Source organism: Bacillus rossius, chromosome 3 (genome assembly GCF_032445375.1).
Source record: "Bacillus rossius redtenbacheri isolate Brsri chromosome 3, Brsri_v3, whole genome shotgun sequence".
Taxonomy (NCBI): domain Eukaryota; kingdom Metazoa; phylum Arthropoda; class Insecta; order Phasmatodea; family Bacillidae; genus Bacillus; species Bacillus rossius.
The window spans coordinates 104,738,803-104,759,965 of record NC_086332.1 but is presented as its reverse complement, the minus strand read 5'-3'; the positions used below and the strand labels follow the sequence as shown (position 1 = coordinate 104,759,965).

The following is a 21,163-nucleotide window of genomic DNA, read 5'->3' as shown; positions in this document are numbered from 1 at the left end:
CGGGCGCGGACAGCTGTGTGCAGGCAGCTCGCAGGGTGAGTGTGTGAGCTGGACCGCCTTCCGGGCCGCGTGGCGAGGAGAAGCAAGGCAGTACATCGGCCTTACCACCATACACCACCATGCCGGACAGCGCGCGAAAGGACAGCAGTGCAGGCGCAGTGAAAACCGAGGTACTGTACAATGTGAACGGGATGTACTGTGTGAAATGTGCGCGACCCAAACACGTGGGCGGTGTACTGGGAACGTCGTGGACGGACAAGTGTGTTTGCTTAGCGTCATGCGTGGGTAACCTACCACTAGGAACGCAAGCTAGGGCACCAGATCATCTTAGGTGCACGAACACGGCGTGTGAAGGACAGGCAAGCGAGGGCACATGGTGCAAGCAGTGCAGGGCATTTAAACACCGGAAATGCCTCACCGGGGCCGAGGCGGACAACTCGGAGAGTAACTGGTATCTCTGTACGGAATGCCAAAGTGTGGCGCACGTGCAACTGGAAGCGGCAGAGCGGGAGCGCTGTGACATCACGTGGGATAGGAGGCGCGTAGTTCCGGTGGGACCTATCGAACTTCTGGAATTTGCAGGGCAGACCAGTGACGATCCTAGCCAATTCATGAACGCTTGTCGCAAACGGTTGGGTCGCTACGGGGTACCGGAAATGGAGTGGACAGAGAGAGTAGGCGGCGTGCTATGTGCCGACGCAAAAACGTGGTGGACAATCATTTGTGAGTTTGATATGCCCTGGCCGGAGTTTGTCAGGAGGTTCGAATCCCGGTTCGCGGACGCCCGAACGTAACTGAAAGTGAGGACCGTGCTGTTTTGCACGGAACAAGGGCACACGGAGGCGGCCGAAGCGTTCGTGCTGAAGAAGATTCGTCTTCACAGACGCCTATTCCCGACACAAGCACCGGAGGAGATTTTAGGGCCAGTAATAGAGCTCATGCGTCCCGAGATGCGTCCGCACATGCGCCACGCGGTACGCTACTCCGCGGAAGAATTCGTGCAGCTCGCTAGGATTGTGGAGCAGGACCTGAGTGCAGTGAAAACGTCCTGAGCAAGTGTCGGAGCGCCAACACGGACCGAACAAACTACCGCAACAACCCAGGCAGTGGTACCTTACGTCGTGCCACAAACAGCAGGCCGCCACACAGGCACCCGACCCGGCAGCCAATCACCACCGGCATGGCGTCAGCGCGCCATCGGCAGCGGACCAGCCTCACAGTGCCATACGTGCCCCACCGGCGTCTACCACTGGCATCTCAACTGCCCGGTGCGTAACCGCTTCCGGCCGGACAACAGGAACCCGCGGCAGACGGGAAATGGCCAAGGGGGGGGGGGGGGCGTAGTTGTTCTACCACCCCTCCCCCCCTCAACAGCTGGAGGACACAAGCGCCCGCCGACAGGGCCCTTCCTGGGTCACATCAGAGCCGATGAGGGCGAACTCCTACGCATCCCGATCGTAGTCAACGGGCGCGTGGTGAACGCCCTGGTGGACACAGCCGCTAGTCACAACTGTGTGGCAGCGCGGCTACTTGCCGACGACCAATACGAGCTTCAACCCGGACAGCTGCAGCTGGCCACCGCCGGAGACGCCTGCCGGACGCAGGGCGTCGCGACGCTCCGCATCGAGGTACGAGACCAGCGGTCGACCACGACAGCTGCGGTGATCGCCGGGCAGCGCGACGACGTCATACTGGGGCAACCCTGGCTCTATCAACAGGACGCACGGATCGAGGTATGGGACGGCCGGGTGCACGTGGGCATCCAGAGCCGTCGCACCATCTACGGGCTGGGGAGGAAGCCGCCGCCGCCAGATGTAAAGGTCAGTCTCAACGAGTTCACGCACGGAGTTCCCCCTGAGCTCTGTGCCCTCATCCAGAGTGTGCTTGACCAACAGTGTTCCGTGTTCGCGACTGCAGACCCCCTCAAACGCACTACAGTAACCGAACATACCATCCCTACTCATCCTCATGTTCCTACGTTCATCCCACCAGGCAGTTACGGCCACAGAGGCAAACAGACCATTCTGACTCAGGTTAAGGAGATGCTCAGGGACGGGATTATAGAACCGAGTGAGAGCCCCTATAACTTCCAGATAGTCTTAGCAGAAAAGAAAGATGGCACGTCCCAATTCTGTGTGAATTTCAAACCCATAAACAAGGTGACAGTGAATGCCCCCCCCCCCCCCGCCCTTGTTAAACATGGCCGACACGATCGCCGGACTCGGCAACACAAAAGTGTTCTCGTCATTGGACTTGAAATCTGGGTATTGGCAAGTGCCAATACGGCCAGAGGACCGACCAAAGACCGCTTTCACCACCCCCGACAGGAGACGATTCCAATTCAGAGCCATGCCCTTTGGTCTCCAGGACGCCCCTGCCACTTTTCAAAACATGATGACGCGTGAGCTGAACAATTATTTAAGGATGTTTGCTGCGGCATACTTAGATGATATCATAGTGTGGTCATAGACCTGGGAGGACCATGCCCACAACCTCGCCCTTGTACTAGAGCGTGTAGTGTCCCACGGACTGATATGTAACAGGGAGAAGTGTCACCTGAGCACGACGGAATTGGATTTCCTGGGTCTGGTAGTGAACGCGGAGGGGAATAGGCCTACCACAAAACAGCTAGAGGTCATCCTTAACCAACCCGCCCCAAACACACGCAAGCAGCTCCAGCGATTCATAGGACTAACTAATTGGTTACGGGCATTCATCCCAGAGTTTCCACTCGTGACAGCTCCCCTGACAGAACAACTGTCACCAAAGAAACCGTACCGGTGGACGAGCGCTATGCAGGCAGCATTCGAAGAACTCAAGCGTAGATTCCGTGAGTGCCATCTGTTGGCCAGACTGGACCCACAGAAACCCATTATCGTGCAGACCGATGCTAGTCAAGAGGGCATAGGGGCCATCCTACTACAGCTAGGTGAGGAGGGGGAACCCAGAGTGATCGAGTATGCGAGCGCCAAGTTTGGTGAGGTAAAGCGCCGTTATAGCGTGAACGAGTGAGAGTGCCTCGGAGTTGTGTGGGCCTTGCGACGCTACCGACCACACCTGGAGGGACAACAGTTTGTTTTACGCACGGACAGTCAATGCCTAAAGTGGCTCGCGACCATGCAGGGCCGTCGCTCCAAACTCACCCGGTGGGCCATGCTGCTACAGGCATTAGATTTCACTATAGAACATGTGGCGGGAAAATACAATGAGCTAGCAGACGCGCTGTCACGAGATCCGGACAGTAGGTACAGTACAGGTGCGGGATGATGCGGAATGGGACGAACTACTTCCCCCCACACGCGGGATGGTGAGCGACGAGAGATCCGAGATGACCGCCGGTTCGTACCTATGTGCAATCCAACCGAACATGCCCCCTGCACTACCCCACGGCGCGGAGCTAGACGACTTGGACGCCCTAGTCCGCGCTGTACAACTGACAGACGCACACACTCAGGAGCTGATTCGGAGATGCGGGGAGGCTACGCTCGAGGGGTACAGAGTAGTAGACGGTTGCCTACAAGCATAGGCCCGGGAACAACAACAACAACAACAAACAGAATGGCAGAAGTTTGCACCAATTGGGACGCGGCACGACATTTTCTCTATGCTACACGACAATAAATTAGCTGGGCACCCAGGCACCAACTAGACGACAAGGGCAATAAGGGATTGGTTCTACTGGCCAGGGCTGAACAAGTACGTGAGGGACAGAGTTCGCAGCTGCCAGTACTGTCAGAGACACAAGACCCAGAGACCCGACGGACGGGAGCAACAAATACCGTGGCAACCTACAGAGCCCTTCCACACCGTGGCGCTGGACCTCATGGGCCCCTATCCCCGCACCGCCCGGGGCAAAAGGTTCCTACTCGTGGTGACAGATTGCTTCACCCGGTGGGTACAGGCGTACCCTTTGTCGAATTGTCCTGCTGGAACGATTGCAAGGAGCTTAGAGGAGGAGGAGTTCTCCCGGTGGGGCTACCCACAGGTGCTCTTGACGGACAACGCCACCCAGTTCTCGGGGCGGAAGTGGGTCAAATATGCCGGAAGTGGCGAGTCACAGCCCACACCACGCCCATTTACCACCCAAGGGCGAATCCAACAGAGCAGCGCAATCAAGAGATTAAAGCCCAGTTATGTCTACGACTCGCCGAGGACCACACCACCTGGGACACCCACATACCCGACGTGCTCTAATGTCTTCGTCGTCGACGTAACGAAGCCACGGGCGAAGCACCGGCCACCCTTGTCCAGGGGCTGAACCTCCCCCTACCTGGGCAGTACCGTATCCCGTCATCGGACACCCGACCAGTAGACGAGTCACATGAGGCACGGGCGGCGCGGCTATCAGATCTGCGCGACGCCGCACAACACCGACAGGCCGACTACCAGGCGCGGGTCACTCCCACCACCACGTCACCAACCCCATCACTGACCCCCGGACAACTCGTATACGCCAGACTACACCCACTCTCGTCGAAGGGGCGGAACTACTGCGCGGGGCTAGCAGCGACATGGGTAGGACCAGTACCCGTGGTGCTGCGGGTAGCACGGCAGTGTTCCTGAGACTTCCCACCGGAAGGGTGGTGAAATATCATCGGGATACCGTCAGACTAGCACGAGGGGAAGACGAGCGGAGGACGAGGTGCATGGAGCAGAACGGGGGACGACGGGGCAGGAGACCCAAACAACCCCACCCACAGAGCACCGTGACACATCCACGCCGACACGCGGAGGTTCACCAGGGTTCGCAGGATTTCCCTGCGACACCGCAGTTACACCCATCCGCCCAACCGACACCGGAAGTCACGCCCGGCTGCTGTTCACGGAAAGCACGGACGAACCCTTTCGCGGGTTCAAAGGGGGCAAGCGAACAAGAGACGAGGGGCAAGACCGTTCCCCAATTCCTATTGTTTGGCAGCCGGACGAGGAGGAGACCCGGACGGACAGCCCGTCGTGCGAAGAGTTCGAGGAGCTCTTACACTACTCGCTAGTAGAATCCATGTACCGAAACATAGTGAGGGAACTGACGCCACCCCGCATTACAGTGGAGGAAATGAACGACGCGGAGGGGGAGGATAAACACGAGGAAGGGACGGTAGGGGAGGAGACAGGGCACTGATACAACATCCGGCCACGAAGGGAGGCGGCCCCACCCAGGTGCTGCGTGACAGAGGCTTTAGGCGGGCCGCACACAAGGGGAAGGACGCATCCGCCAGACACTCGGTAAACGTACACACTGTACAGCCGGCGGGGGACAACCAGGGGTGCCAACAGGGCCAGCTACGAGACAGCGGACAACATAGACAGCAAGCCACGCCCCAACCATCTGTCACATGGCTCTCATATCGGCCTACTTTTCGGGGGGGGGGGCAATATACATCGTCCGGGCCCGCGGCCCCTTTTTAGTCCGATATGCCACCGCCCAAACACCCACCCTCCATTCAAACCTCCCGCTTACGCGTGCGTGTGTGTTGGCAGTCCGGCAAGAGGGCGCTGTAGAGCTAGTGCGCCGCACCCCTAAATATAATTAAATGCATCATTGTAAATTGTTTTTATTGTTTCCCGAGTGTGACGTGACGGCAGATCTGCCGGGAGGGTTTTATGTAAGTTTATTTAGAGTTGATGTATTTAAATATAAGGACGTTTCCGGACATTCACAAAGTACAAGGAAGGAACCGAAGCCAGACATTATTTAAAATATTCCTTAATACTTGTAATTTTTATTATCCTTTTTAATATTCAGTAAATGTCACGTAAATTTTTAAGAACCTTTTTCATGTTACTCCAGTTCCCCGTGGCACGGAATCGAAAATACAATTAACGGCAATTGTTTCGGCGGGAGGACGCCATTGTTGATCCTTGTAGCTGAGAGCTCCCCCCAGTCTTTCGCCATCAACGACCCAGAGTAGACGCTTCAGCACTCCGGGGACCTCACCGCTTGTTCATCTCTGCATAGTAATTCTGTTCACCTTTAATTCTCTTTAAATCTTTTTCGTTTAGTCCTCGGAGCTTCTCTCGGTCGAGGGACTGCTTTAATAATTACATTGTGACCGTTACCGGTCTTTTTTCCTAAGCATTATACGTAAGTCGATGTGTGACCACGTGGTTGGTCACTCCACTTAAACCGATTCGTGGCGCGGGTGTTTGTTACAGTTTAAATAAATAAGGGCGTATAAATTTAAATTTCTATTCTTTTTTTTTAAATATGTGTGACCATCTCTAGTGTGACGGCGTGTGGGACGCCTAAGAACCCACGGCGTAGGGACTAGCGTGCCCGACACTGAGAGCAGGCAGTTATTAGTACTAGGCTGGCTTCAGGGGGAAATTAAAATCACGTCTCACATGGGCGACGTCACGACCCTGGTAAAGAGTCTCTCATAGGTCCGTGCCCGTTGCACAGTGGCGCCCTTAAATTCCGAGCATTCACCGTAAACCTCCGGTTTATTAAAGATTAGAGGCCACGGCCCCGTATCAAAATCATAAACTTTAACTATACCTCAGTATTTCATCTTCCTCCCAAAAAAATTAAAATTTAATAATGCAGATGATGTACTGCTATAAAAATAAATCAATATTTTAAAACATGTACCTAATTTATTGAATTTACCTAAATACTTGGCCACCTGTACAAAAATGTTAGTTACTGGGTGAGTAGGTAACCTGCAATTTACATCTCTAAATCCGTGGTGCCGACTTGTGAGTCCTGTCGCACAGTAGGAGTGACACAGCTCCTATCCTACGATGTGTCCAAGTTATTTTTTGTCACGTTGGACATTTTGGTGTTTTCTGAAGCATCTGGGGTATCTATAGCTAGTGTAAAAATTCAGTGTGTAAAAATAAACCACAAGCCTGTGATTATAGGTGTAATGTTGTGTGAACCGCACAAGCAGACGGGCTTTGCAAACATTCATGTTACTCACCTGACGACCGGAGACTGAGGAGGACCTTGCGGCGGCATTGGCATCATCTGCGGCTGGGGAGGCATCATGCCTGGCGGGCCCATGCCGTCCATGCTCATGGGCGGCCCCATGAACGGTGGCCCAGGCCTGTTCATGCCCATGTTCATGTTCATGTTCATGCCTATGTTCATTGGGTGGGGTGCCATGAAGCCCATCGGGTGTGAGTGCGGAGGGCCTGGCATCATCACAGGTGGACCGGGAGGCGGCCCCATCTGCATGGGTCGCATCTCTGAGAACACACATTGGTAAACAAACATCATCTGGTTTATTTTTGAAAGAAGACCTTCATTTTTACAAATAACATAACTCCATATCAAACAGCAAAACTTTGATTCAAGCAAGAGACTACGTTTCTACATGAGGATCAAGTTATTAATTCATATTTATGCATACCTGCAAAGGTTACTGGAATTCATGGTCTAAGCTTAAAGTTTCATCCCTTACAAATATAAAAAAAAACAGAATCTCTCAATCAAGATTGTATGGAAACCGTAATTTGTTACAAGATACACCAACAAAAGGAGTTAAAGTATATAAGAGGGTGTTTCAAAAAGTAAAGATACACCACAGACAGCAGGAAAGGAAAAGATTGGTAAGCATGTTGGCAACAGCGATTGTAACCTTGAACCTTTCACTTTTTTCCCTCGTGGTCACTGGTTATTTCTATGCTGGTGTACTCTGGATAGCAGGTGTTTATAATGGCTGTGTAAATTCAGAACCTTGCCAAAAATGAAGTGTATTCTGTCATATGTTTTCTTCATGAAAAAGGTGAGCATCCACAGAATAATCACAAAGAAATTATTTCCGCCCGTGGGAACATTACGAATAGCCAAAATGACAAAATGATGTTGTGCTTTCTCTGAAGATGCAATTGAAGTTCACGAAAAACACAGAACAGACTGGCATTCTGTGATCTCTGTTGCCTCTATTCTTTGAAGCAATTTGAACAAAATAGGCATCTCAAATTGAGAGATTTACACTAAATAATACCGGAAGTGTCAATGACAACTCTTGATGAAGCTGTGACTGTGACTTTACAATACCAGAAATTGTGTGCACACAGGGTTCCAAAAATGTAGAAGAACACAAAGTGAAAAGGATGTGCTACGCACTCAATTTCTTCGCACGCTATGAAGAAAGAGGTGATGTGAGTTTCTTAGTTACATTGTTACTGGTTTCAAGATGTGGGTTTATCATACACTCCAGAATTCAAGCAAAAGTCAATAAATGGCACTTCCTCAAAAGACACAAAATTCAAAACTTCAACTTCAGCAAAAATAAAATCATGGCTTCTGTTTCCTGGGCCATACTATGTATTCTCTGGATAAATTCATGCCTCTCGGCACCACAATTAATGCTGCTGCATATTGTGGGACTGAGACGTCTAAGATAGGCAATTCAAAACAAACATACAGGCGTGCTGACAAGCGAAGTCTGCTTGCCTCATGACAATGCTTGTCCTCATACAGTGCTTCAAACCAAAGAACTTATCAAAATTTTCAAGTGGGATGCTTTTGACCATCCACCATGCAGCCAATGACTTTCACTTACTTCTTTACCTGAAATAAATCTTGTAGGGCAAGAGATCAAAACTTAAGTTGAAATGTGGTTTCAACAGCAGGTGGTAATCTTCTATGACTGTGGTATACAAAAGCTTATACCCAAACTTAACAAATGCTTGGACAGTAGTGACAACTATGTTGAAAAATAAAATATGTATCAGTAAGTAATTTGTAATGGAGGTTTTATCAATTAAAATGTTTTTGAATTAGTGTACACCAATGAATCTTTACTTTTCGAAATCCCACACCATACAGTACTTCTAAATTCTATCATCAACATGATTAGAGCAATAGCCAATAGGGTATGAATTCATGAATAAAATTAAATATAAGCCCCCAAAGTACTGCTTGAGCAGACCACGAAGCATCTATTACAGTAGGTATTAGAAATGTATTATTTAATAACAATGTTACACTATAGTCTACTAGAAAATTGGATGAATATGCAATATAATAATATGCCTAGAAAATATTAAAAGAAGAAAATTTTCTTATATGATTATCACCAAAATAAATAGTGATTATTGATGAACAGAAAAATATTAAATGAAGGCAAAACCAAGCCACAAACTATTGAATTAGCTAATAGATCAGTACAATCTGTAAAAAAAAAAAAAAAAGTCATACACATGAAAATAAACACCATGGTCCTTCTACCTTCTCTCAAAGTTGTGCGAAGCAAAAAATAAAGGAGAAGGTAACTTCTGAGACTTAAACTACAAAGCTATTGCAAGATAAAATAGAGACTAAAGAGATTTAAAAGAAAATGTAAATAATCATCATTGAGTACTACCAGATCTGTTCCACCCTAACTATGTCTGCTGTCATGCAGAGCGAAATGTTGGAACACACTATCATTGCAAACTACCACTATGATGCGGCTCAACCCAACGGCAAAAAAAATATATTCGATAATAGCCACAAAACTCTGTAATCAACACCAAAAGAATTTAATTCATTGGTACTTGAAAAGGGCAAAATTTAGCTGTAATGTATCAAAAAATTGTGGTTATAATTTGAAAATCAGAGATCAAGTCAATTTTATTCAAATGAAATGAAATAATCACACAGTATTTTCATTCAAATAAATTCATTAAATTCCTACACGGGTCACTGCTGGCGAGCACCCTAACTCTTGACAACTGTTTCGGGGCTACTGAGTCACTTATAGACTCGCAATCCTTACTTAATGCGGACTAGCACCCAAATGTGCTATTAATCATTTGGAATTGGAAGGAGGTAGATCTGTACAATTTATTATCTTTCCAACTACCTAAATGGGGCAAGTACAATCAACAAGTGCATATTGTAAAAGAGAATGAACAATTGTAATAATACTTGCTCGCCCAATGTGGAAGATACATTTTGTGTGTGTGTGTGTGTGTGTGTATGTATATATATATTGTCGAATAACCGGCAAATAACACCCAGTTGAAAAACAATAACAGTTAATATTTCCAACTATATGAATAGATTCCTTATTACATGAACAAAATTCTGATTAACTAAAGAATTTTTTTTTTTGCTAACTAAAACTAATATAGCTAATAAAACAAGACTTTAAATAAACTAACCCAATAACATAATTTAGCAGCCAAATTCAAAATTAATTAGAAATCCTGATAACATTTAAAAATCCTGACTAAACTTTGATATTCCTTATTAAAATAAGAAGATACAATTTCCAGGTTTTGATATAGCAAAAGAAAAGAATGGCTTCCACTTCAAAACCCGTTGGATCCTTAATATCTAGTATAAAAGTGGCAGCTTCCAGAGTCAAGCGCGCAGTGTGCAGAGAGAACGGAGACTCACGATGGCGCACCGGCTGGCCCCGCTGCACCTGGTGCGGGATGAGCATGGGCGGGGGTGGCGGGGGCGGCGGGATGCTCTGGAAGGGAGGCACCAGCTGCATGTGCTGCATCACGGGCCCGGGCCCGGGCCCCGTCTGCTGCTCCTCCAGCCGCCGCTGCACCTGGCTGTACGTGTTGGCCCCGATCACCGGCCTGGCGGGGGGCGGGGGGGGCGGCAGCACGGGCAGGGCGATCTCCGCCTCGAACCTGCGACCGGCGACCTCCGCATTCCTCACACCGCCACTTCAGCGACAGGTATTTATTATTAAAATATAACATTACAAAATGATTAATTGAGCCAAGGTTAATAATGGCCAGCTACCCCTTAGTTAAAAAACAAATTAATTAATATTTTCCTATCACTCCCTTTTCATGTATTTCAATGAATTTAGTACCAACCGAAAGTACAGGACATAAGAAAAAAGAAAACCAATAGGAAGCCTAGCTTTTTCTTGGCCCCACTACGCACCAAGTTGTCAGGTGTATAAACAGGTGAATTTGTATTAATTCACCCTCATCTATTATTTAATTTTATATATATATATATATATATATATTTGCTTTTATATGTACAAATTATTTTGTAAACTTAGAACTGATTTATAATCATCTCAACTACTTCTTTCACAAAGAACCTGCTTTTATAAAAAAGGAAGGTAAATATCCACAAATTTTATTTCACCATATTGTAGCAACTTTTGTGCACTTTCTAATGGTACCAAGCCTGAGATTATAAAAATTAATAGAAAAAAAGTTATAATAAGATTACTGAACTGAGGTTTACAATTTTTGGTAATTCATTTTTCCCACTTCTAACATAAATTGCTCGTACTTCTGGGCATTTATATACGTTTCACGAGTGATATTTGAAATCTACGTAAAATTCTGAATAAATATGGTGAATTTCACAAATCTACATTAATAACGGTTATTACAAATGTAAGTTGAAGCAAGATGTGTCACTCGACTTTGGTTACGAATTAAAAAAATTCCACCGAACAGAAGGAAACTTTGAAAAGCTTTAAATTCCAAACTAGAGCCAAGATTCCAAAAATGAAAAATAAGGGTTCTTATATTTGTCTGAAGATACCATGTACCAAATTTAATAGAAATCTGAGATGGTGGGGTGGAAAATGTGTATCGTGGCATGGAATGACCCTATTATGAAATAGAAAATAGGCACACCCAGTAGTCTATTTTGTGATAGTGGAAGTTAAATAATTACCACGAAGAAAATTCTAGTTAATATTTTTATCTGTATTGTAAAATAGAAAACAGTCCCACCTGGTCTATTCTATTTAATTTTCTGAAAGTGAAATGTTACGAAATAATATTTTCTCCGTATCGTGAATTGGAATACAGTCCCACCTAGTCTATTCCATTTTGCAATAGCAAAATTTATTAATTTTCTGAAAGCCAAATGTTTCGAAATAATTTTTTCTCAGAAATCATGAAGCAGAATCCAGTCCCAATTGGTCTATTATAATTTGTTATATCACAGTATCGCAAAATAGACTTGTAAGGAGGGATTATAGTTTAGTTTATAATTTCAAAAAAGCATAAAGAGAAATAAATGAAATGTGAAAAATTGTTTATTTATTGTTCCCCCCCTAAAACTCACATATTCCCAAGCTTGTGCCAAAATAAAGTAGGGATAGTAATGACATATGCGACACCATCTTGGTGTTGTCATTAATAATGTTATGGTATCGCTCACTAGAATAGTCCCAATTATTTTAATTTGCGAGTGGTTATATACTGTGTATTTTTTTAACTATTGTTATTGTTGGTTCATTTGTGTCATTAAAAACATTTATGAAAATAGATTTTAATTATTTTACTGTAGCTCAATATGTAATAACGTTTATAGCAGCCATTTACTATATGTATCACAAAACACTATTAGCGAATGATCGTGAAACATGTTTGGAATAAATAAATAAATAAATAAAAAAATATATATATATAAATATCTTTCTTTTTTTTTTTTAGTAAAAACCGTTATCTATTAGAATTACTGTGAAATTTTTTTGAAACTGCTTTAAATGATTCTTCCATGGTTGTAAATTAAAATGTATGTACTCAACAATCCATGGGGGTGCATTATAACACAACACAAATATTGAAACAAGAAATGTTTCATGATACGCAATATTTATTCAGGAATATATTTATTACAGGAGACATTGGAATTTTCATATTTCTATGTTTAAAGGTAGAAATATTAACATTTAAAGTACTGACAATAGCAGCTCACCTGTTCATTTCATCCTCCATGAGTTTAAGTTTCTCGGTATTTATATTTGCCATTTCTGCTAAATGATTCAATCTACAAATAAATAGTATTTTCCCAAACACTCTCAATACAAAAGTCCCAAAAATAAACTACTACCTAACCTCTCGTGTTTTTCAAAATACAAAACACCACACAATAACAATACTGATGTCAAAGAACATAAACCAAATATTTTAGAAGAACAATATAGGAAACACAGGCCATTTAACATTGCGAGCGCTGGCGACACATGACTGCAACGACCCTAGCGGCTTGTCCTGCAGAACGCCCGCGAAATTCAAATTTCCGTGTATTTTATAAGGCGATTTCGGCACATTTTTTCTCTCGTCTTTTGAAAACTTGTTGTCATCGCGAAATGAATTTATCATCCTTGTAATTGTATTAAAATAGTGTTTCATAACCAGAACACGTTTTTTACAATCTACAAAGTTTTGCCGTCACCCGACCTCTGTGAAAGGTCCGGGGGGTACCTGACGGGCGCTGTGGGCGTCGCGATGCTCTTGTTGTCCGGAGGGGCGCCAGGCTAGCGGGCTGCTAGGCCGTTGGTGTGGGGTCGTGGGTACTCTGCCTCCGCGTGCCCCGCCAGGTACACGGCTTAAATGTAACCTGAATGGTTCTACCTTGACTGTGAAGGCCGCTCGGCCGTGTGGAAGACGGAGAATTACGGAAAATGATATACGAGTTGGCGAGAATACATTTAATTTGGGAGTTTCACCGGGGGTCCATGTGGGTACACGGTACACTCTACAAGTCCGCTCCGCGGTTCAGTCCCGCTACAAAAATTCTCACCAACACTAAACACAACACTACGTGACAATGGTTACCACGGCAGTCTCGCGGGACGTGGGTCGATGCTCGCTGGAGACGGCCAGCGCCGAAAGTTAACGGGTGCAAGGGGGGGGGGGTCGATGAGCGGGCTCCTAAGTTCGGCGAAACACTTACGTGAGTGATACGATCTGCAGCGCGGTATCACGATGAAGACGGTCGGGATAGGCCCGGTTCCGTAAAATACGCGCCGAGTCGACGTGAGCAGCGATGAATTAATAAGAGGTTTTAAATTTAAAGATTTAGTACAGAATAAAATAATCAAAGAAAGAAAACTTGGATGCTGCCCACGGCCACACGTCTGTTCCCGGCGCGGAGTGGTTGGAGACTGCCGAACATGGCCGCCTCGCAAGGAAGAGAAACTTTCTCTTCTTTGTGAGTCAGCGTCAAAAAACTTATATTAATTGAATTTACTCTATTACCAGTTAAAACATGTTCCAGGTGCCCAATTAAAATGTAGCACCTGGTAATTGGGTGCTTAAGGCTTAACAATGGTTTTAATGTATTTAATTATTTAGATTGTGACATCAAGTTGGCGACTGTAAATTTACTAACATATTGTCCCACTGTGAATTGTTTTAGAGGGATTTCTCCTATTCTGACTTGATCATAGTCACGGGCATTTTAATTAAGGCCAGTGGCCGCGGTGACTGTTAATGAGGTTTGTTGTCTGCTCCGTGCGTGGTGTACTCGCCCAGAGTGGCTACGACACACTTATTACATGTCGGGTAATTAATAATTTTGTACTAATGGCTTTTCCCTTAATTGAATTATGGGTTCGAGCCTCCGGGGTTCCGTACCTTTAAATTTCATTATGTCTATTGGGGTCACGCCCGAGGCGCTCGCCTGACTCAATCCGGCTGGGCAAGGGGCGCGCTCCGAAAACGGGATACGGTACTGGCGGTGCGGAGCATGGGCTTAACGGCCATGGTCGGTACGACGTCAGTTTTATTGACTATAAGATCTGAAAAATGATGTCATTTCAAACATAATATACACTATATCGTTTACTTCGTAAATATTCCCCGAAAGAATTAAAAAACAGGTAATTTCCTAAGAAAGAGTTCATCTGGAAAAAAAATTTTCAATATACAAAAAAATTAAGAGGTACTTGTTCCAAAAACAAAAGTGAGAATTCTCAATATAGTGACGCCGTCCCCACTACCTCCTTTGATTTGAATGTGATTTTTATATGGTTCGTGATCTCAGGGTAGGTTCGGCCTTGTGGCTAGAGGTAGGGGTTAACGCATTAGGGCCTCCCGAGCTGTTATGGCCACTCGGGACGCCTGAAGAAGAACACAAAGTTACTGGTGGATACTTGGCGAATTTATTACGGCACAGCCCTATACATAGTGCTGCCCGTTCTGGCTGTAACAGTTGTCCCGAATCGAATAGTCACACGCGCAGCCCACTTCCTCAGTGGCGGCTCACGATTTTACTGCGTGTGAAGGACGTACTCTTGCACACGATGCGGCGGTTACAAAATAATCTCTAACATGACAAATTATACCTTGACAACAAAACACTTCACTACTACATATTACGTATTACACTGGGCTAATGACACGTAGGCCCGAAACTCCGGTGACTCTACGTGGCTCTTAGACGTGTCCCAGAGACTGACTCGTTAATAAGTTTGGTGGCACGTGTCGCCTACTGGCTGCCCCATGCGGGCTGAAACTAATTAGCTGGTAAGCTAAGTTGTTGCGTGAAGCGCCGATGTAACATCTCGTAGACTCCCCACAGTACTTACGTAATATGCTGAACACTCATCTTGGAGCACTGATTTATTTAAGTGAAATACCTCATGGTAAATTGAGGCCGACAACGGAACTGTATGTAAAAGATTAAGAAAATATTATAACTATTGAAACTACATGTCGGTGAAAGAAAGAGTTGATGGTTCCAAGTTGCGCGAAGGCTGCCGGCCTATCCGAGCTCCTGAAGGACACTGCCCCTCTCGCCGTGCGCGACCCCCCTCCCCCCGCTGGCCCTCCCGAGGAAACGTGTGATTTTCGCGGGAAACTGAACCGGCCAGGTTCGGGACAAGGCGCACAGTGAAACATGATTTTGAAAGGACTGAAATATTAAATGATGAAAATAATGTCTAATAAAAACCTGTGGAAAAATATTCATAATTGCATTTGTTGTAGTTCGGCGGAGGGAAATGCCACACCCGGCCGGATCCTTCTGCCGACATAGCACTCGTTGCCTGGCGTTCGCCTCGTTGCACCATCTACACTTTGTTGCGCGCACGAGCGCGTTCGCTGCACACGCCTTCGTGAGACGTTGATGAGGCATAGCGGTCTATGCGACATAGAGGAGCATTGGCGGTCGGCGTCAATAGCTAGTTTTACCTAACCATTTGAAATATAGCAGTTATGTACAGTTAAGTCATTAAATAGAATGAGAGGAACTAAAAAATACCATTTTTAAATTTTTTTGAATTTTTTTCAAACAAGCATATACTTAAAAAAAACATAAAATATCTTAAAAATGCTTTTAAAATTGGTTTACATTGCAACAAAAACATTTAAGAGCACAATGCTGTAGATATGTAAACATTATATATTTCTGTAAACTTTTTGGTTATCTCATTTGTTTTAGTTTCCATAGTAATTTTGTATAGTTAAAACAATGGGAAGGAAATTGCTTAAAACAATTTGACAAACCCTTACCTTTTACCATTTTTAACATTAAAAAATTGAACATACATTACCTCACATTGTAATCTGTAATAGCTGTAACAATGGTGGCTGCTGCAAGATATGCTGGAAGATAAGAAGTGGGGTTTTCCCAACTATTAGAAATTTAAAAACGCACTTTTAAGGGTAAACTCAGGGACGTGTCTAGAATGCAAGAAACGTAGTTTCCTTTACTTTGTCATATCCCCCATTTGGCCTCGGCCCCCTTGTGCGAATGCTACATGCTCCTCCCTGAAACCAACATGGCCGCCTCCCAAAGAAAGGAGTATCCCACAGGCTTCTCTATGCAAGCCTTGTGGTATAGGTGACGATTGGTACCACAACCTAAACCTAGATGGCACCAATCATTATTGACATTTATTACAGTGTGTATATATTTTATTATTGATGTACGATGTAAGATGCTTGTCAGTGCTATGTGGTCGGAATAACTAAATAGTGTCCTTGAATGCGGGTTTTTTATTGTGTACCTCTTGTATCAGTAACCATTGTATGGAGGAGTTGTATATTAGCTAGGTATAAATATACCTAGCCAGAGATCCCCACCCTAGAGAAATCTGGGGAAAATAAAGCAGGGATTTGGAACTTGGTTTATTACTTTTTCCTCTCCTCTCCTCTCCTCTCCTCTCCTCTCCTCTCCTCTCCTCTCCTCTCCTCTCCTCTCCTCTACTCACCTCTCCTCTCCTCTCCTATCCTCTCCTCTCCTCTCCTCTCCTCTCCTCTCCTCTCCTCTCCTCTCCTCTCCTCCTTCCTCTCCTCTCCTCTCCTCTCCTCTCCACTCCTCTCCTCTCCTCTCCTCTCCTCTCCTCTCCTCTCCTCTCCTATACTCTCCTCTCCTCTCCTCTCCTATCCTCTCCTCTCCTCTCCTCTCCTCTCCTCTCCTCTCCTCTCCTCTCCTCTCCTCTCCTCTCCTCTCCTCTCCTCTCCTCTCCTCTCCTCTCCTCTCCTCTCCTCTCCTCTCCTCTACTCTCCTATCCTCTCCTCTCCTCTCCTCTCCTCTCCTCTCCTCTCCTCTCCTCTCCTCTCCTCTCCTCTCCTCTCCACTCCTCTCCACTCCTCTCCTCTCCTCTCCTCTCCTCTCCTCTCCTCTCCTATACTCTCCTCTCCTCTCCTCTCCTCTCCTCTCCTCTCCTCTCCTCTCCTCTCCTCTCCTCTCCTCTCCTCTCCTCTCCTCTCCTCTCCTCCTCTCTCCTCTCCTCTCCTCTCCACTCCTCTCCTCTCCTCTCCTCTACTCTCCTATCCTCTCCTCTCCTCTCCTCTCCTCTCCTCTCCTATCCTCTCCTCTCCTCTCCTCTCCTCTCCTCTCCTCTCCTCTCCTCTCCTCTCCTCTCCTCTCCTCTCCTCTCCTCTCCTCTCCTCTCCTCTCCTCTCCTCTCCTCTCCTCTCCTCTCCTCTACTCTCCTATCCTCTCCTCTCCTCTCCTCTCCTCTCCTCTCCTCTCCTCTCCTCTCCTATCCTCTCCTCTCCTCTCCTCTCCTCTCCTCTCCACTCCTCTCCTCTCCTCTCCTCTCCTCTCCTCTCCTCTCCTCTCCTCTCCTCTCCTCTCCTCTCCTCTCCTCTACTCTCCTATCCTCTCCTCTCCTCTTCCTTCCTCTGGAGCAGCCTTCGAGAGCTCGCTCTAGATTCCCTTTCCCTGGAGCAGCCCTTGGGAGCTCGCTCTAGGATCCCCACTTCCCCCCCCCCCCCCCCCCCTTCACCCAGGAGTGGCCTTCGGGAGCTCGCTCTAGGGCTCCAGCTAACTCACCTTCCTCACACTTTACCTGATCCCTCCCCTCCTCTTCGCCATGCCCAGCAAAAGGGCAGGCAAGAGGCACCCCAAGAGAGACAAGGAGCAGCTGCCAGCATATCAGAGGGCCTTAACCCCACCTCAAGCCACTCGAGCACTGGACGCTGTTGCCGGGACACATAAACTTTTTTTTATTTCGTCAGGAGTCTCCTTGTCCGAAAGTTACCCAATTTACAGGATTTGTGTTGTACCCAGCCTAACCTAACCAACCATTCAGGTAAGCTACAGTATATACTATAAATGTAGCAAACCTAACCAAATGTTCAAAGATGTAATCTTATAACATAATGCAGGAGATGTAGTTGGAGCAAAAGAGAAAATTCCGACGAAGACAGATGCGGCAATTGGAGCCTTGTAGACGAGTAGCTTCGTAGTCAAGAACTCATGCAGACTTGTAGACCTCTATCCTCGCAGTCACGTAAACTCGTTTTCTAGAGGCTTTGTAGCTCTGTAGCCTCACATGCCATGTATAACTCGTAACCAGCTAGATCATTTTAGACTCGTAGCCATGTGGCCTCATAGTCTCTTAGACTCGAGAAATTCTAGCCAAATATATTTTGAGCCAAAAGACTGTTGGTGTCAATGACTGATGGAGCCAATGAATATTGGAGCCCATGAATATTGGAGCCGATGAATATTGGAGCCAATGAATATTGGAGCGAGCGAATTAATGGAGTCAATGAATATTGGAGCCAATGAATATTGGAGTCAATGACAAATGTGCTGCATTTTCGTTGATGGTGCTGCCTTTTCGTTGTCGGTGCTTCCAAATGAGCTGCTTTTTCGTTGTCGGTGCTTCCAAAAGTGCTGCCTTTTCGTTGTCGGTGCTTCCAAATGTGCTGCCTTTTCGTTGTCGGTGCTTCCAAATGTGCTGCCTTTTCGTTGTCGGTGCTTCCAAATGTGCTGCCTTTTCGTTGTCGGTGCTTCCAAATGTGCTGCCTTTTCGATGTCGGTGCTTCCAAAATGTGTTGCCTTTTCGATGTCGGTGCTTCCAAATGTGCTGCCTTTTCGATGTCGATGCTTCCAAATGTGCTGCCTTTTCGATGTCGGTGCTTCCAAATGTGCTGCCTTTTCGTTGTCGGTGCTTCCAAATGTGCTGCCTTTTCGTTGTCGGTGCTTCCAAATGTGCTGCCTTTTCGATGTCGGTGCTTCCAAAATGTGTTGCCTTTTCGATGTCGGTGCTTCCAAATGTGCTGCCTTTTCGATGTCGATGCTTCCAAATGTGCTGCCTTTTCGATGTCGGTGCTTCCAAATGTGCTGCCTTTTCGTTGTCGGTGCTTCCAAATGTGCTGCCTTTTTTCGATGTTGGTGCTTCCAAATGTGCTGCCTTTTCGTTGTCGGTGCTTCCAAATGTGTTGCCTTTTCGTTGTCGGTGCTTCCAAATGTGCTGCCTTTTCGTAGTCGGTGCTTCCAAATGTGCTGCCTTTTCAATGATGGTGCTGCCTTTTCATTGTCGGTGCTTCCAAATGTGCTGCCTTTTCGATGATGGTGCTGCCTTTTCGATGATGGTGCTGCCTTTTCGTTGTCGGTGCTTCCAAATGTGCTGCCTTTTCGTTGTCGGTGCTTCCAAATGTGCTGCCTTTTCGCTGTCGGTGCTTCCAAATGTGCTGCGTTTTCGTTATCGGTGCTTCCAAATGTGCTGCCTTTTCGCTGTCGGTGCTTCTATTTTTAAGGTTGTTTTGACTCTAGTATTATAGTAAATTGTTCTTGATTTGACTTGTGTATTATTCCATCCGGTGCATGTATATAAGCGAGTCATAGTCAGCAGGTCGCTCAGTTTGTTACTGTCGTCGACGGTGTAAGGATCACCTAGATTATTTCATCTGGTGCATAAGTCGTGTAATTGCCTGTTCTTGAGACTTCGATGGCATCTTTACCGACTTTAACGTCGAACTCGATGGAGGATGTACCATCGACTACGGGAACCATGACGACAGCGCCGACGATGTTGGAGCAGATCCCGTTGGCAACGTCGATGTCAACATTGGAGGAGATTTCAACAGATGTGATACCACCAGCAGAAGATAGCTTAATGACTACAGAGCTGGATGTGCAGGAAACCACGACGATCGACGATACGACCTCGATGGAGACTTCAATGGATGCTGATTTGACAACTAGCGAACACCGGTGCTGTTACTGCGACAAGATTTTCTCAAACAACAACAATGCTCGACGACACGAGAGGAGCGAATGTGCCAAGAACCTATATCGTAAAATGTTTGTTTGTGAGAAATGTCATAAGCAGTTTGCCAGAAAATATAATATGAAAACGCACATGAAGGCATGCAAAGGTCCTGCTGTGCGGCAGAAAGTAAAGGTTTCGGCGCAATAACGATGCATCGATGTGCATAAGAGAATGCCTGGAAATGATACTACTGTTGCAACGCCTGTATCTGGATCAGGTGTGAAAGAATCGTCTTCATCACCACGGTATCCTTGCAGCTACTGTGATACGTCGTTCGCATTTTCCCATGATGCACGAAGACATGAGCGGAGCAAATGCACCAAGAATCCTTCTCGCATGAAGTTTCGCTGTGATGAGTGTCTTAAATGGTTTACTCGAATTGACAGTTTGCGACATCATGCAAAAAAATTTTAAGGTGGAGTCTGTGCTCCTACTGCTGAACTACCTGCCGACATTTCGACTCCTCGGTTTAGGTTGAAGGCTCGTGAGCGTACAACCAAAAAAACAGATGCCCAGCAACCGATTGTTATGACGTCTGAACATGGAACTAAACCTAAGACTGTGTTCGGTGCATTACAAGTGAACGATAATGGCTTCTACTTGGCACAGTCTGCATTTCGTGGAACGTTGAAAGACTACTATTATCTAAATACGTATAGTGAGACAAAAGACATTTGTAATTTTCTTGACGATATCAGACAGAAGCTAATCAATCAGCTTACTGATGATGTAGCAACAAACGGACCTTTGAAATATAACTTGTGTTTGGACTGTATATATGGAAAGCCATATCCGTTCGATGACAAAGTGAAGAAGTGTGCATTCAAGACATCGGCTGCAGTAATTTACAGTTCTAACGATGTGAAGCAAACTGTTAAAAACGGTATCCAGAAACTCTGTCAAGAAGAGGTGGACTATGTCTGTAAAGGTTCTGGCTGGACTCTGTCTAGTATAAACCTATTGGAGCTAAGAATTAGTCATTTCACACCGCT

General features: G+C 46.1%; 1 protein-coding gene across 3 annotated transcripts in view; it reads right to left on the bottom strand.

The window, feature by feature from the left end:
• Positions 1–12,832, bottom strand: part of LOC134531099 (RNA-binding protein 42) — a 143,706-nt gene extending 130,874 nt beyond the window's left edge. The window contains exons 1-3 of one of the 3 annotated variants that reach the window (XM_063366641.1): positions 12,629–12,832; positions 10,334–10,578; positions 6,921–7,188 (exon numbers count right to left, since the gene is read on the bottom strand). In XM_063366641.1, coding sequence (XP_063222711.1) covers positions 6,921–7,188; positions 10,334–10,578; positions 12,629–12,681 — 566 coding nt within the window. In that variant the 5' untranslated portion in view covers positions 12,682–12,832. The remainder of the gene's footprint in view (positions 1–6,920; positions 7,189–10,333; positions 10,579–12,628) is intronic. The other 2 variants (XM_063366643.1, XM_063366642.1) reach the window with 2 other exon arrangements.
• Positions 12,833–21,163: the final 8,331 nt, after the last annotated feature.